The 15,988-nt window shown below is 33.2% G+C and overlaps 4 protein-coding genes across 4 annotated transcripts; 3 read left to right on the top strand and 1 right to left on the bottom strand.

The window, feature by feature from the left end:
• Window positions 1-54: 54 nt before the first annotated feature.
• On the top strand, window positions 55-1,397 carry P153DRAFT_369350 (NAD(P)-binding protein). The gene has a single exon (XM_033668744.1). It carries the CDS (start codon window positions 138-140, stop codon window positions 936-938), a length of 801 nt encoding a protein of 266 aa, XP_033520351.1. The 5' UTR covers window positions 55-137; the 3' UTR covers window positions 939-1,397.
• P153DRAFT_425197 (sorbose reductase SOU1) lies at window positions 1,246-2,525 on the top strand. The gene is made up of 3 exons (XM_033672526.1): window positions 1,246-1,488; window positions 1,599-2,382; window positions 2,436-2,525. The coding sequence occupies exons 1-3, from the start codon at window positions 1,433-1,435 to the stop codon at window positions 2,511-2,513; spliced, it is 918 nt and encodes a 305-aa protein (XP_033520350.1). The 5' UTR covers window positions 1,246-1,432; the 3' UTR covers window positions 2,514-2,525.
• Window positions 2,526-2,700: 175 nt separating this feature from the next.
• On the bottom strand, window positions 2,701-4,740 carry P153DRAFT_322833 (isoamyl alcohol oxidase). Its single transcript, XM_033665187.1, has 4 exons — window positions 4,647-4,740; window positions 4,191-4,582; window positions 3,939-4,143; window positions 2,701-3,883 (listed from the first exon to the last, which is right to left on the bottom strand). Exons 1-4 carry the CDS (start codon window positions 4,725-4,727, stop codon window positions 2,774-2,776), a joined length of 1,788 nt encoding a protein of 595 aa, XP_033520349.1. The 5' UTR covers window positions 4,728-4,740; the 3' UTR covers window positions 2,701-2,773.
• Window positions 4,741-10,035: 5,295 nt separating this feature from the next.
• On the top strand, window positions 10,036-15,208 carry P153DRAFT_359640 (uncharacterized protein; the record flags this gene model as incomplete). The annotated part of the gene is made up of 24 exons (XM_033666879.1): window positions 10,036-10,052; window positions 10,255-10,272; window positions 10,326-10,350; window positions 10,455-10,466; window positions 10,702-10,725; window positions 10,841-10,876; window positions 10,947-10,979; window positions 11,157-11,169; window positions 11,491-11,505; window positions 11,567-11,613; window positions 11,647-11,673; window positions 12,608-12,673; window positions 12,744-12,760; window positions 12,932-12,958; window positions 13,072-13,105; window positions 13,385-13,447; window positions 13,625-13,687; window positions 13,909-13,930; window positions 14,135-14,158; window positions 14,507-14,684; window positions 14,722-14,788; window positions 14,851-14,861; window position 14,895; window positions 15,158-15,208. The coding sequence occupies 24 exons, from the start codon at window positions 10,036-10,038 to the stop codon at window positions 15,206-15,208; spliced, it is 891 nt and encodes a 296-aa protein (XP_033520348.1).
• Window positions 15,209-15,988: the final 780 nt, after the last annotated feature.

Here is a 15,988-nt window from a genome sequence, read left to right as displayed (position 1 = left end):
CTGTTGTGCAGATTTTCTTCCAGGTACTAGGATCAAGGGATTTAAAGCCTCGAAGCCTCTGCCTGTGCCGCATAGCCCTCAGTCATCCTTCTTACTCTGTTCCTGCCACCCACTTTCAAGTCACGCCAATTTCACCGATGTCTGCCACCACAGAAATCAAAGTGTACGTCGTCACCGGCGCCAATCGAGGCCTCGGTCTCGGCCTTGTGCAATCACTCCTTGCGCGTCCCCAGCACACGGTGGTCGCCACGGTTCGTAGCGAGCAAGCCAAACAATCGCTAGAAGACGAGGTCAAGAGCGTCACGAAAGGAACTGGCAGCACGCTTGAAATTATACAATACGACTTCTCTACAGCCATCGCTCCGAACCTAGTGGAAAGCACATTCGCCAAGTTGAACATTCCGCACATTGACGTTCTGGTGCTCAACGCCGGAGGGGCACAGCCAATGGTCCCGCCAAGCGAAACCACAGCCGAGGACCTACGGGCAGCTTTCGAGACCAACACCATCGCGCCTCTTCTCGTCTTCCAGGGCCTGAAGTCATATCTGCTACAAGCCAAATCAACCCCCAAACTTATCTGGGTCACCTCTTCGGTCGGGAGCATTGGCGACATGGATCCGTTTGGCGGCGGCGCTTACGGTCCCAGCCGAGCGGCACAGAACTGGCTGGCGCGCTCCATCCATCTCGAATGCAACGGCACAAAGGGCGACACGCGTCTGATTGCCATTCCTCTGCATCCGGGATGGGTACAGACGCGAGCGGGGCAATATGTCGTCGATCAGTGGCAGTCGGCGCTCAAGGCCATCGACTACAATATTGAGAAGCCTCCGACTACGCTCGAGGACAGCGTTTCCGGCATGATCAAGGTCATTGACGATGCGACGGCGGAGCAATCAGGCCAATTCTTGACCTTTGAAGGCAAGTCCTTGCCGTGGTGAGTCATCGTTTGTGGGTTTGAAGAGTTTGCGCGCCAGGCGTGCCCATTCAGCGTGGAAGAGGCTCCCAAGAGCTCAATAGGTGTCAGCCGTCAGAGAACCGAAGAATACACTACTATGCGTCCATCCATGTTGCCTGTGTTCGGAAGGAGAGCTAGGTCCTTGCATATGCTTTCCATTCCCTGGTAATCTACGAAATACTGAAATGACTAGACTAGTAATTACCCTGCGCATCCTCAGCTGTCTGCTTACCACATCTCACCACACATAGCGTGACGCTCTCAGCCACCCATGCAGCCTCTGCATAACCCTCACAAGTTGCCGCATATTAGGTATGGATAGTCAGATGCAGTTGATTAGGTATAGTGCGGAACACATGTTGATGGCAAGCTTCGTCGCATGCCTGTGCGGCTCAACGCAAGGCCCGTTGCGTGGAAAGTCGCAATCACACCTCGGCGCGCGATCTATCTTTTGTATGCAGCAATTGTCGGACCAAAATGAGCATCATATTTTCTCTGAAGGGCAAAATTGCGGCCATCACTGGTGCCGGAGGGTGCGTTTCCTTCCTTTACAATTCAGTGTGATGATAGTACCTCGAAGCTATGCTCCACAAGGTTGCAATCAGTGAAACGCTTCTGGACTATAACTGAAAGCTATGCGCAGGGCCATCGGAACCCAAACGGCAATTAGCTTTGCTGAAGCTGGTGCGAGTACCATTCTTCTGTCCGACGTTTCCAGGGAAGCTCTAGACCGGCTTCAGAAGCTCTTGGACTCCAAACCATCATGTTCAGCTACGTGCTTCATGTATGAAGTCTGCGACGTCTCCAATGACGAGCAAGTTGCGGAGTTGCTTGCCAAACTTGATAAGCATGGCGGCCTAGACATCATGGTCAACAACGCCGGCGTCTTCCCTACAGATCTTGACGGGGATGCTGTGACGGTGACGGCTCGCGCATGGGAGTTGACGTATAAGATCAACGTGCTGGGCACCTGGCTGGGCTGCAAGCATGCGATTTTGAGCATGCGCCGATTCCGCAAGCAGAGCGGTAGTGTAATCAACCTGAGCTCCGTGGCAGGGCTTATCGGCAGCGCGACGTCGCAGCTGGCGTATACCGCCAGCAAAGGCGCCGTCATCGCCATGACCAGAGAGTTGGGCATCGTTCATGCACGGGAAGGCTTCCGCTTCAACTCGTTGTGCCCGGGGCCTTTGGATAGTCCCATGCTACAAGACTTCCTGGAAAGCGAAGACGATAGCAAAGGCTCATCTGCCAGCATTACCGAGCCCACAAAGGGTCAAACAGCTCGGAGACTAAGGAGGGAAGTGCACCTCCCCCAGGGACGCTGGGGTACACCGCTGGAGGTTGCGGGCGCAGCAGTCTTCCTGGCCAGTGATGCCAGCTCTTTTGTGAACTCGACTGAGCTGGTGGTTGACGGCGGGTTAACCAAGGCAAGTCTTTCATCCCGTGATCTTTTGCCGATCGGATTGCTAACGTTTGCCAGGCATTCGTCACTCCCGAAGGCGAGCCGCATCACAGTAGCCTTTCAAGGCGTCAGCCAGGGACCAATTCTAATCTTTAGTGTTAGCCATGCAATCCATTCTTTCTCGTATGAATAGATTATGGCCCGTGATCTGCTTGAACGTGACTTCGCTTTTGCCGAGCAAAGTGCTACAAATAAGGAACACCAACGCTTTGCCACATGTCTGGTCATGCCAACGTGAAATCGGAACGCAGATTTGTATAATTCGTCCTTCGACCAAACATAAGGGGTAATGAAAAAGTAGGGCACCACTGAGCATACTATCCCTATTACGAACATGCTCATGAACACAACACTATTCAGGTGCTTTTACACAAAGTCCCATCATCCTTCACCATCCAGTTCTCACTCCCGACACAGGTAATACAGTAGAAAACACCGTCTGGATCGTACTTTTGCTTCACCACGCTAAGGCGGTCAAAGTGCACGCCGTAGAAGTCTTCTTTCCAGTGCACATTGCCCCAGTCGGCCTCGTTCATGTACGTACCCACTGAGGGCGCAAGGCCGCGGTAGACGGGCTCCACTTTTGAGCGGATGTAGGCGAACGGCTCGACGTTGTTGATGTAGCTGAAGTCGACCACGTCGCGCTCGAAGATGTCGAGCACAATAGAACGGTACCAGCCGGGCTGGACGGCGGAGTCGTTGACCTGCAGGCCGTGCGTGGTCTCGAGGCCGTGGTGCACGAGCGTGTGATAGACGGGCTTGCCCGGCTCGCCGCCCATGATATCCATGGCGGCACGGAGACGCTTCTTGTCGCCAATCAGCGCGTGGGTGTCGAGGAATCGGGATGAGAGGGCCGAGATGCCGCCCACGCTTGCATTGGTCCCCGTCTTGTTGGCAAAGTACTTGCCGTAGTCAACATAGCTTGATTTGGTGATGTTGACCTGGATGCCGAGTTGGGTTGAGTTGTAAGATAGCACTTTATCCTCGAAGGACTGGAAGAGCTTCTGTGACTGTTCGGCTGTCTTCCCGGTGATGGTGAAGGCCTGGTACCAGACGTTGGTGAACTTGTGTTCGTGTAGGCCATCGGCCGAATTGGCAACCCAGTATCCGTACCCGGCGAATCCTTTCTTGGACAGATTGGGGAAGGAAGAGTACACGGCTGTCATGGCATCCAAGAATTTACTAACCGTTCCAATGCCCTGTGCGCCGAGCACAATGTAGAACAGGTTAACGTTCTGGTTTGGATATGTCTTGACAGTCAGTTGTGTTACGACACCATAGGTGCCAGGCCCTCCGCCGCGGATGGCGAAGAAAAGATCCGGGTTGACATTTGAGCTGGCCTCGACAAGCTCGCCGGATGCAAGGATGATCTTTGCAGACAGAACTTGGTCGCCTCCTATGCCAAAGTTGCGGGTTACGGGGCTGTGGCCTCCTCCCTGCGTCCAGCCTCCGGTGCTGCAAGGTCCCTGTGGATTTGTTAGTTTCGTTAGTGTTCTTCTGTGCTGCTGGGAAACTACAAACATTTTGGTTGCCTCCAACGACAATGACGCCTTTCTCCCAGGCAGTAGGGTAAATGTCAGACCAGGCGTAGGCGCCGTTGATCGTGAGGCTGGTACCATTCCAGGTCTGTGCGTGACGCCCGCCCGAGATGGACGCAGGCTCGTTGAAGGTGAAGCCGCCTCTGAAGTGATATAGCCATATGGACAGGCCGTAAAAACCCTTGGATCTACGAACGATCAGTCAAGTAATGACTATTATCCACACACGACTTACCTTTGGACGAAGTCATGGCCGGAAGATTTGATAACAACTCGAATATTCTTCTCTTTGGCAAAGCGGATGCCGTTCTGGATGTCCGCTTCCGTCGTTGCGTTGATGGCGTAGACGGGTGAGTTGCCAAGCTGACACTGGCTGGCCGGGGTGTCGGTTGCGGTTGGTGGTGGGCATGTCTCGTTGAGCGGGTAGTCATAACCAACAGGATGCTGAGCCTCGAATTTGGGGTCATAAAACAATGTGTCGTTCAGCTGTGCGCATTGCTCCGCGTCGTAGGTGGGTCCCACATAGCAAGGGAGCATGACTGGGGCTGTCTTGATCAGTTTGCCACTGATTGTCTGATTGAATTGCGCCCATTCGTCCGCGGTTGGCCAGCATGTTTGACTGGGGGTCTGTTTGATTGGTGAGTTAGGTAGTCCTGTATTATCACGGGGTTGCGCTTTATGATAAACTCACGCATTTGCACTGGCCCGCTGCCAAGGGTACCGAGAACAGCAACAGGACGTGAAGTATCTGCCTACGCCATGCTGCACCCATGCTTATAGTGAGTGTCCGAAGACTTTAAGCTTTTGAGTTTGTCTCTGTAAAGTAGTCGTCGAGGATCGTAGACAGTTGCGCACTGCAGTATTACCTGTAACAGAATTGTGTAACAATCGCATCTCGCTGCAGGAAGTGACGAAACTGGGTAGATATACCAATCGCGCTCCTTGTACTAAGATTGCATACGCTACAGGGCGGCCCGTGTTATGGTTTTTGCTGCGTGTAGGTGGCGAAATCCGCTGACGTGAGCGTTATTATGCAGCAAGATGATTACGCATAACATTACTACAGTTAATAATCGCCCAAGTTACAGGGTAATAGCTATCCCCCAGTACAGAGACTATTTCCGTTCTTATTTAGGAGGATAGAAAGCTTATTCTACGATACTCTACTATACCTGCCTGCCTAGAGTGCCTATACTAGTAGACAGGTTTAGGGTACCTAATAATAAGTTAGGGTTAAGTTAGAGTTACATAGACTTTAGGTAGAGTTATAATTAGGTTTATATAAGATAGATCTAAAATTTAACTCTAATTAATTAACTTTATCTATAGTCTATAAGTATACCTACTATATATATTTATTAAGGTAGATAAACCAAATTTATAACGCTAATAAGATAAAAATTATATAATATATAATAGAATTTTAAAATTTAGGTTAAAAAATTTAAAACTTCTATTCTATATATAAATAAAAAATAGAAAAGAATTTTAAAACCTATTATTATTACTATATAGTAAAAATAAAGAAATAGAATTTTCTTATATTAACTTACCTAGAATAAAATAAAAATTAAAAGGTTTAATACTAAAAAGAGTAAATTTTAAATATATTTTAAGAAAGATTAAGATATAGTTTAAAAAATAATAAATATAATAGGCTATACTTAGTAAAACTATAGTAATTAAAGCCTTAAACCTTAGTAGGTCTAACTACTAATACCTTTACTACTACCTATACTTTAAAAACTTTTAGTATACTACTAAAAGAACTATAAGTAGAGAAAAACTAAAACTATAAAGCTATAGTAGATTTATTTAACTTAAACTATTATTTACTTTTAAAGTTAATTATTTATATTAAAACTTAATAATAAAAAAAACTATTAGGTATTAAAAAGACTTTAAAAAGTACTAATATTATATTCCTTAAAAGAAATACTATAGTTACTAAGCTAAAAGTAAAAGCTTTATAGCTAGCAAAAATAAGCTTTATATATAAGAAAATTAAAATAGTATTAGGCGTGTAGGGTTAGAATTAGGTAGGCCTTTTCTTACTACTCTCTATTTTTTACGCTAGGCCTAATTAAGGTTTTTTCTAGAATCTAAAAATAATAATAACTTAGCTAAATAAATAGCTATTAATATAAACTAAAGTTCTAGAATACTAAAGAAATATAGCTCTATAAATCTAGAAGATAAAAACTCTAGATTAGTAAGTAGAAAAAATCTAATCTTTTTTAGAGTAACTAGAGTAAATATCTCTAAGAAAAAAAGATATCTACAGTAAATATATAGAAATAAAATCTAGATAAAATCTAGAATATAAAACTAGTATTCTAGTACTATAATAAGCTGCTTAGTAAGCAATAAATACGCACTAGAGGGCTAGAGTTCTAGTATTTAAAGAAATAAAAAGAGTATTTCTAAAATTTACCTAGTAACTACTCTATCTAAATATCTACTTAATAACTACTATTATCTAGATTTTTAGTACTATAAAAGCTGCTTAGTAAGCAAAAAAACAAGACTAGGATATCTAATATAGAATAACTAGAATTTAATATAGAGTATTTCTAGAGTAACTACTCTATATATATTACTTAAATACCTAGTTATTACTCTATTAGTACTAGCTATAAAGTTACTTAGTAAGTAGAAAATATCTAGTTTATACCTATATATATTGGGATTAGGGATTTTGGTTTAAAATCCTTATAGAATAGGTATATACATAATATATATTACTAGTATAAAATTTAAAAGTTAAGATATAAAAGTCTACTTTTAACTAGGTAAAATTTAAAAGTAGAGATATAAAAGTCTACGTCTAACCTAGTAAAATTAAAAAGGTAAGATACTAAAGTCTACCTCTAACCTAGTAAAATTTAAAAGGTAAGATACTAAAGTCTACTTTTAACTAGGTAAAATTTAAAAGGTAAGATTTAGAAGTCTCTTCCTAACCTAGTAAAAGTTAAAAGTTAAGATATAAAAGTCTACTTCTAACACAGTAAAATACATAAGTTAAAAGGTAGAAGTTAAGATATAAAAGTATACCTTTAATATAGTAAAGTTTAAAAGTTAAGATATAAAAGTTTACCTTTAACCTAGTAAAGTTTAAAAGTTAAAATATAAAAGTATACTCTTAGCCTAGTAAAATACATAAGTTAAAAGGCAGAAGTTAGAATATAATAGTCTACTTTTAACCTAGTAAGATTAAAGAGTTAAGATATAAAAGTAAACTAAAAAAAGTAAAATAATTTTAACCTATAATAATACTAGAAATACCTTTTTTTATACTAGAATATTTAGAATGTAAGTTTAAATATAATAATAATAATAAAGGTAAAGTAATAATTTAATATAACTTTACCTTACTAACTTAGTCTTAACTTATTAAACTCTAAGGTAAAGGTATTAGCTAATAAAACTACGCCTATATTAAGTACCTTTTTTATTCTACTTTACTATATAATCCTCCTTTTTCTTTCTTACGCCTTATACCTATTTCTAACCTACCTTCTCTATTAGCCTATTATAACTACTACTATATACCTATAGAAGTAATTAATCTAACTAGATTAAATAATAAATCTAGCTATAGAGATTAAGCTCTTTTACTAGAAGATAAAGAAGAGTTTAAAGACGTTAAGCTAGAAAACTATAGTACTAGCCTAGACTCTAAATATAAAGTAAATAGTAATAGTAGCTATAGGTAAGGGCTTATAATATTCTAGTAAAATTATAAGTAGCTTTTACTAATACTAGCTATATCTTAACTTTACTATAATATAAAATTACTCTAAAGCTAAACTTCCTATAGACGTCTAAATATAAAATACCTAAATTATAAAGATATACTACGTAACTATAATTTAGAACCTTCTAATACCTAAGTTAATTTATAATCTCTTTATTACTATAGACTAAAGTAATAATTCTATATTTTTTAAGATTACCTACTTTATCTCTAAAGTGCTATACGTAATTAGCTATACTATATATAATAAACTAGCCTCTATTATCTTAGACCCTATTTAGTATAGTAATAATATATATACAGTATAAGAGCTTATATATACTCCTTTAATAATTAACTTTAAAGATATTATTAATAAGCTATTTATTCTTAATTAGTATTATCTCTTTATAGTAGTATTCTAGTATATAGAGAGGATTCTTTTTATACTTACTAAGTCCTACTAATATAAGCTATACTAATATTAATATAGTTTATTTTAATATTACTATTATATATCCTAACTTAAGTCTAACCTAGAATACTAGGCGTTTAAACTATTAGAGTATATTAACTACTTTACTAATAGGTAGTAGTATCTCTAGGTAATACCTAAACTATTAGTACCTATAGATATTAAGTATATAGAGTATAAAGAGAGGGTATATAGGTATAATAAAAATAATAAAAAAGAAAGTAGTAATAAAGATAAGAATAATAGTAAGCCTAAGCGCAGGTAGAATACATATTAGAATAATCTATAAGTAGGCTAAAGTAAAATTAATAGTTACTATATCTCTAATAGAGTAGATTATAAGATTCTATATTATAACCTTTACTTATATTATCTGCTATTTCTTTTATACTACTTTTACTTTTCTTCTATTATATACTTATTATACTTATTATTCTTATTATACTTATTCTTATTATACCTATTATACTCCTTGCTTTTTCTATTATTCTTACTATTTATATACTTCTTAACCTCTTAAACCTCCTTAGCCTAATACTAACCTAGATTTATAAAATTATTAACTAAATTATTTTTAATTAGCTTCTAAGTATATATAGAGAAGATATTCTGCCCTTAGGCCTATAGATAATTAATATAGTTAATAATAACTATATTATAGGCGTTTTTTTATATTACCTTTACGCTACCTTTACCTATAAATATATTATTCTACTAAATAATCTTATTAATAGTAGTAATACTAGTAGCCTATTAAATATTAAACATATCTATATAGATATAGAATAAATAGACTAGAGTATAGTATAGTATATTAGTTATAACTATAGGTTATTTCTCTTTAGTAGGATATAGTACTATCTAGATAGTATAGTTATCTTTATTAAATCTAATAAGAATTACGCTATAGACGTTCTATATAATAAAGGTATTACGTATACTAAACGCAGTAGCTTAGTTAATAAGTTAAAAAGAAAAAAATAAAATATTTAAGAATATAGTTAAAGGGCTCTCTGCTTTAAAAGAAATAACTATACTATTAACCCTAAAGTATATATATAGAGTACTAGTCTTAGAGGTAGCTAGTAACCTATAAACTATAAGTAATAGGTAGATTTTATCTTTAGAAGTAGTATATAGGTAATAAAGTAAGCTAGCCTAGATACTATAGGCTATCTTAAAGCTACTAAGGTATAGTAGTAAATAAAAGTTAGCAGTTATTATTCTAAATAACTTAAGCTAGTGCTATAAAAGATATTAGTTATAATACTATTATATATAAGAGTAAGGAGAAAAAACCTATACTACGTTAAACCTAACTAATATCTAGCTTTAAGATACCTAGTAGGTTATTTATATAAGCCTTATCTAGTAAATAAATACTATTATAGAGGTACCTATCTAGAGTAAAGAGATACTATATAGTAAAGTAAAGGTAAGTAAAATAGAGTAATAAAGTAAAAGCTATAGCAGAAATAGAACTATATTAGAAAAAGTAAATTACTTAGAGAGTATAAGGTTAAGTAGCTAAAGAGTAGAGTAAGTAATAAAGCTAGGTAATAAAAAAAAAGTAATAGTAGGTATAGTTAGGAAAAAGACTATATTAATTAATTACCTTAATGTTCTACTTATATACTACTTATAGCCCCTTAACGTATATAATATCTATTACTATTTACTATAGCAGGGCTTAGGCTAATATATAAGTAAAGATAACCTCTAAGTAGTAAGTATATTACCTTTCTCTTTACTATTATTACTTAGATTATAAATAGAAATAAATAGTCTTAGTATATAAATTACTAGAAGGTTTTTTTTACCTCTAACCTAATAAGATACTGCTTCTTAGTAGAGGCTTATAGTAGTAATATGTCTAAGTCTATATAGTACTATAGTAATAAGTAATACTATAAGCCCTATTATAGGATAGATAGATATAAAAGAACTATAGTTTTTAGTATATATATAGTAATAAGTAGAGACTAGTAGTAGTAAGGAAGATACTAATAACTTTCTTTTTTCTTAGGCTAATATCTAACTACCTAAGTTTATAAAGCCTAATAGTAATACCTTTATACTTTATTCTAGTAAAGCCTCTCTCTATAGGTATAGTACTTTATACCTTAAGTATAAGTTTTTTAAATACTATTAATATATAGGTATTATTTTCTTTACGCTGTAGAGGTAGCCTATATTAAAAGAACCTAACCTTAATATACCTATTATTCTATATAACCTAGATAGATAGCTGTATAAGATACTATATACTATATTTACCTATTTTTAAGTTAATAGTAAGGGTAAGTTTATAATTAGTTAGAAAGAAGTACTACTTATTATACTCTTTACTATAGTAGTAAATTAGTTTAGTAAAGCCTTTAAACTAAGTACCTACTTTAAGTATAGTTAATAGAATAAGGGTATTAAGATCTTAAACTAGAGTATATATAGGTTTAATGTTTATTACTATAGTAGTAGCCTTAGTAATTTATATTATAGTATCTATAATAAGCTATATAACCTTATAATATATAGTATCTAACTAAGGTTATTAATAAAGTATAAGATAGAGTTAATATATTATTTTAATTAAAGTTATTATTATAAGGTAGGAATAGAGTAGGAATAGAGTAGGCTAGAAGTTAGGTAGAGTATATATTTATAAATAGGTAAGGACGTAGGATTCTTAACCTTTAACCTTATATATATAGTAAGTAATATATAATAGGTAAATACAGAGGCTAATTCTAATTAAACTTAATATATTAAAGGATACCTAGCTTAGTAACTATATAATATATTACGTACCTATAGTAAGCTAATTAAATAAAGTTATATTAACTATACTACCTAACTACTACTTAACGTAAATAGAATATCTATTATATTACTAAACCTATAGCCTATATATAACTATTCTATTATAAGAACTAGCCTAGCTTCTAATAGACTTTCTACAGCGTAGTATATCTCTACCTATTATAATATAGATAATATTAGTAGGTAGGTATATAGTATTAATATATACTAAATATTATAAAATATAGCTCTTTACCTTATTAGGTATATAATCTATAGGTTAATATTATTAATTAGATATTAACGTAATATGCTATTACTTCTATAGATAAATAATATACATACCTAAGGCCTATATAACCTTACCTATAGTAGAAGCTCTATTAGTTAAATATAGTATAGTAAACTTATATATTCTTATAAATAGTATAAGATAACCTCTCTATAGCCTATACTAACCTATTTATAACTAAGGTCTCTATTTTAGGCTAGATAAAGTACTAGTATATACTACTATTAGTATAGTACCTATAGCTAATAGTATATATAGAGCTAGGTTACTAATAATTCTCTAGTTAGAGCTACCTATTCTATATAATAGCTTACTTTATAACTAGTATATATAACTATATAAGCTCTATTCTACTAGTAAGTATCTTCTATATAGCCTAGGTAATATAGTTAGTAAAAAAGACCTCTTTAACTAAGGTATATTAGTTAGCCTAGTTTACTTTTACCTAGTATTATAAGATAAGTAGTAACTTAAAGCTAGCCTATTAGAGAACTTTATTAGGCAGAATTCTAATATACTAATTATTATAGCTTATAAGTATAGATAGCTAGTTAAGGTTCTTTATTATCTCTACGCTAGCTTCTATTAGTAATAAAAGGCTATTAAAGAAGATAATAATATAGTTACCTTAGACTATAATAATAATCTACTTATTACGCTCTTAATACTAGTAGTAGATATAGGTAGCTTTACCTTTAACCTAATAGCCTATTTTAAGGATAATATATAGTATAGTAGTATTAAGATCTTAGATTAAGATATATATACCTTCTTATTAATATATATATATAGCTATAACCTAGCTTTCCCTTTTACTCTCCTTAGCTACATCTATAGTAGCGTATATTAGGAGGTTAAGGTCTATATAGACTACCCTATTTTATAGGATATATAGAATAGGTAGGTTTAGTAGGTAAGAAATAAAGAACTAGGTACTATTAAGTAAGAATAAGTCTAGTAATAGGATAAGTATAGTATTAAAAAGAGTTAATTTATTAGAAATAATATAGGTATCTATAGCCTTATAGTAGTTAGAAATATAAATTAAAAATTAAAAATTATTTAATATACTATAATTTACTAGGCTTTTTATACCTACTTCCTTTTCTTATATTTACTATACTACCTTACTATATATTACCTTTACTATAGGTATACTCTTTACTTTAGCCTAAGCCTACTTTAATATAATTATGCTATATCTTTACTATTTTAATATATCTACTTATCTAGTCCTACTAGCCTACCTATATTCTACTACCTTATAGCCCTACTTATATCTAGGCTAATTCTTACTTCTACCTACTTCTCCTTACTAGCTATATTAGTGTATATAGATAATAGTAATAGCCTTTTAGTAGGCGTAATTATAACTTACTATATTTTATCTACCTTACTCTTATTACTCCTATTCTAGTAAGTATATCTAATATAGCTAATTTAAAATATCCTAGGAGGGTTAGGCTCTTTTACTAGATTACTATAGAAGAGCTACTATAACTAGTAAGTATAAGCTAGACTCTAAGTAGAAGTATTACTAACCTACTCTTTCTTTTTTCTACTAGGATAAAATTATACTACCTTCTACTACTAGCCTCTATAAGCGTGTATTCTTTCTTCTCTATAAGCACTATTTCTATAGTATATAGAATAGAGATATTACCTTAGTTATAGTAATATACTTTTCTACCCTAGTAATAGGTAAGTTCTTATATAGCCTTAGTAGTATACTACTTAGGCTTTAAATAAAAAGATATTATTAAGCCCTAGTTACTATTAATAATAAAAGTAATAAGATATTTAAATATATCTAGGTTATTTATACTTACTTTAATTATTACGCTAATAGTAGGTTTTATATTAGTTAAAATAACCTCTCTATTATTAAGTTCCTTACTCTTAGTTTAGAAAGGAATTAGGTGCTTACTATAGCCTATCTTAAAAATAGTTAATAGTATAGCAGCGTATCTATTCTTAACTAAAATATATATTACTTCTACCTATATTACCTTAATAAAAATATTAGCTAGATCTATGTTAATATTTATTAAGACCTTTACTATACCTATACTTAACTAAAACTATAATTATAGTTATATAGTACTAGCCTAGTATAGAAGGTAGAAGAATACTTTTTATTACTATAAAGCCTACTTAATAAATACCTCTACTACTTTATATAAAAAAAGAGTAAGTAAGTATAGAAGCTACTAAGTAGTATACTACTATAAATATATTAATTATATTATAAACCTATTAAGTTCTATATATTCTTTATATCTAACTCTAAACCTAAAAATAATCCTATACTCTTTACCTATATATTACTTCTACCTAGTAGCCTTCTTCTAGGCTAGACTATTATAGAAGTTAAGCTTAACCTATTACTTTTATTACTATACTAGGATAAGAGGTATCTATCCTTTAATAGTAAGGCTCCTATTAATACTCCTCTTATTTAGTAGCTAGATAGATAACTCTCCTAGTACTAGTAGATATAGAAAGTACCTATACCTTAGAGACTTACTCTAGGAGATAAACTACTAGGCTAAGTAACTATAGTATTTAATACTATTAGCTTAAGAGAGGACCTTAAACTTAGTATAATATTCTATAGTAAAGTAGTAATACTCTACTTATAATACCTCTAGTGTTATTATATCTCTACTCTTAGTAAGCCTAGTATAAAACCTATAGTCTATATAGTTAGTTAGTAGTATCTCTAGCATCTTAAAGGTATACTAATAATCTATTAATATTAATATTAGGTAGTAGTCTTCTACCTATTTAATACCTATTATTAGGTTAAGTATAATTTATATATAAGAGTGTATTATATATTATACTAAGCCTCTATTAAATAACCTTAACTCCTAGGTAGATATAAGGGGATAAAACTACGTAGGCTATAATAGGTTATACTAGTCTATATATTATAGTTAAAGAAGCTAGTCCTATTTTATTAGAGTAGCTAATAGAATATATATACTAATAGTAAACCTAGAAAAGAATATATAGTAGAGGTTAATAGCTATTCTTATATAGTCTACTAGAAAATAGGCTAGTTAAATTATAAAAAAATTTATTATTATAGTTAGCTAGGTTAAGTAGCCTATATAGGTAGGTATAATATACCTTACCTATCTAACTTAATATATTTATAATAGTAGAAGTCTTCTACCTAATCTTTTCTCTCTACTACGTCTAGTATATATATAGGTACGTAGTATAGACTAAATATACTCTTAGTTAAAACTATATCTCCTTTAGCTATAAAGAAAAAGTTAAATAAAGAAGAAGAAAAGTATATTTCTAATAATACTCTTAGAAGCTTAGTAAAAGGTATAAATAAGAAAGAAGCTAGTATAGAGATAGTAGTTATCTTAGTTAAGAAAGATATAAGTAGAAATAAGCTCCTAAGTATAAAGTAAGTAAAAGAAAGAGATATAGAAAAAGAGATATAGAAAGAAAGATATAGAAAGAGATATAGAAAAAGATATAGAGAGAAATAATAGGTATAGAAGAAGAAAAGTATATAGTAGATAGAATTAAGGTAGTAGTCTATAAATACTTAGGTAATATAGTAAGTATAGGTATCCTTAAGGTAAGTCTATAAATACTGCTTAACTATATAAAGAGTAAGTATAAATAATTAAGAAGTACTATAAGTAGGTTCTTATTACTTATTTAGTATAGTAGGTAAGGCCTAGTATTACCTATAGCTAATAAGGTACCCTTTAGGTATATCTATAGTATAAGATAAGTATAGTTAGTATTAGTAAATAGTTTATAATTTACACTTTCTATACCTTTATAGAGTATATTATCTAGGAAGTATATAGAAAGTATAAGAAAAGGTATTAACTACGTTTAATACTACGTATATACCTAATTCTATAGACTAGAATATATTATAAGTTACTAGAAGAGTATAGTATATTCTACTATTAGTTTACTCTATTATAAAGCTCTAAGGTAGAGAAGTAATAAAAAGAAGCTAGACGCCTATATTATTATAAAAAGGCTAAATAACTATAGCTATATAATAGTTATAGCTATAGCCTAGATATAGTAAGAGTAGTAAAGATAAGTACGTATAGTAGACTATAAATATACCTAGTAGCCTATATTACCTTACCTATTATATAACTACTAGCTACCTATTCTTTATTAACCTAATACTATTAAGTAGTACTACCCTATTAACCCTCTAAGCTAGTACTACCTATTTCTTATATACGCTGCTTTTACTATATCTAAGATCTACCTTATAGGTATACTTATTATACCCCTTTAGGTTGTAGACACCTCCGAAATTTAGTAGGATATAGCAAAAATTAAAACATAAACAGGGGTCTAATAGCAATAATATTATAGTTAGAACTTAGATTTATAATACTATACTACTACTATTACGTATATCCTACTCTGTACTCTCTTTTGTAAAAGTTTTAATACAATATCTCTTAATTTTAAAGAGTTATTTAATATTTTATATCTAGAGACAGTTAGATAGAGCTAATCTTAATTAGGAAGTTTTAAGCTAATACTAAATTAGAATAGAAAGTTTTAAGCTAACGCTAAATTAGAATAGGTAGTTTTAAGCTAACACTAAATATAAGTATAAAGCCTTAAAGAAAGAGAGGTAGAAAGTAATACTAGTTATATATTTAGCGTTAGCTAGCAGTAAAAATTAGGTAGCTATATAGAGGCTAACAATATACTTCTTTC

This window comes from Dothidotthia symphoricarpi, assembly GCF_010015815.1.
Source record: "Dothidotthia symphoricarpi CBS 119687 unplaced genomic scaffold P153scaffold_18, whole genome shotgun sequence".
Classification (NCBI taxonomy): domain Eukaryota; kingdom Fungi; phylum Ascomycota; class Dothideomycetes; order Pleosporales; family Dothidotthiaceae; genus Dothidotthia; species Dothidotthia symphoricarpi.
Note: the sequence above shows the minus strand (reverse complement) of the source record. Positions and strands in the feature narration are given on the sequence as shown.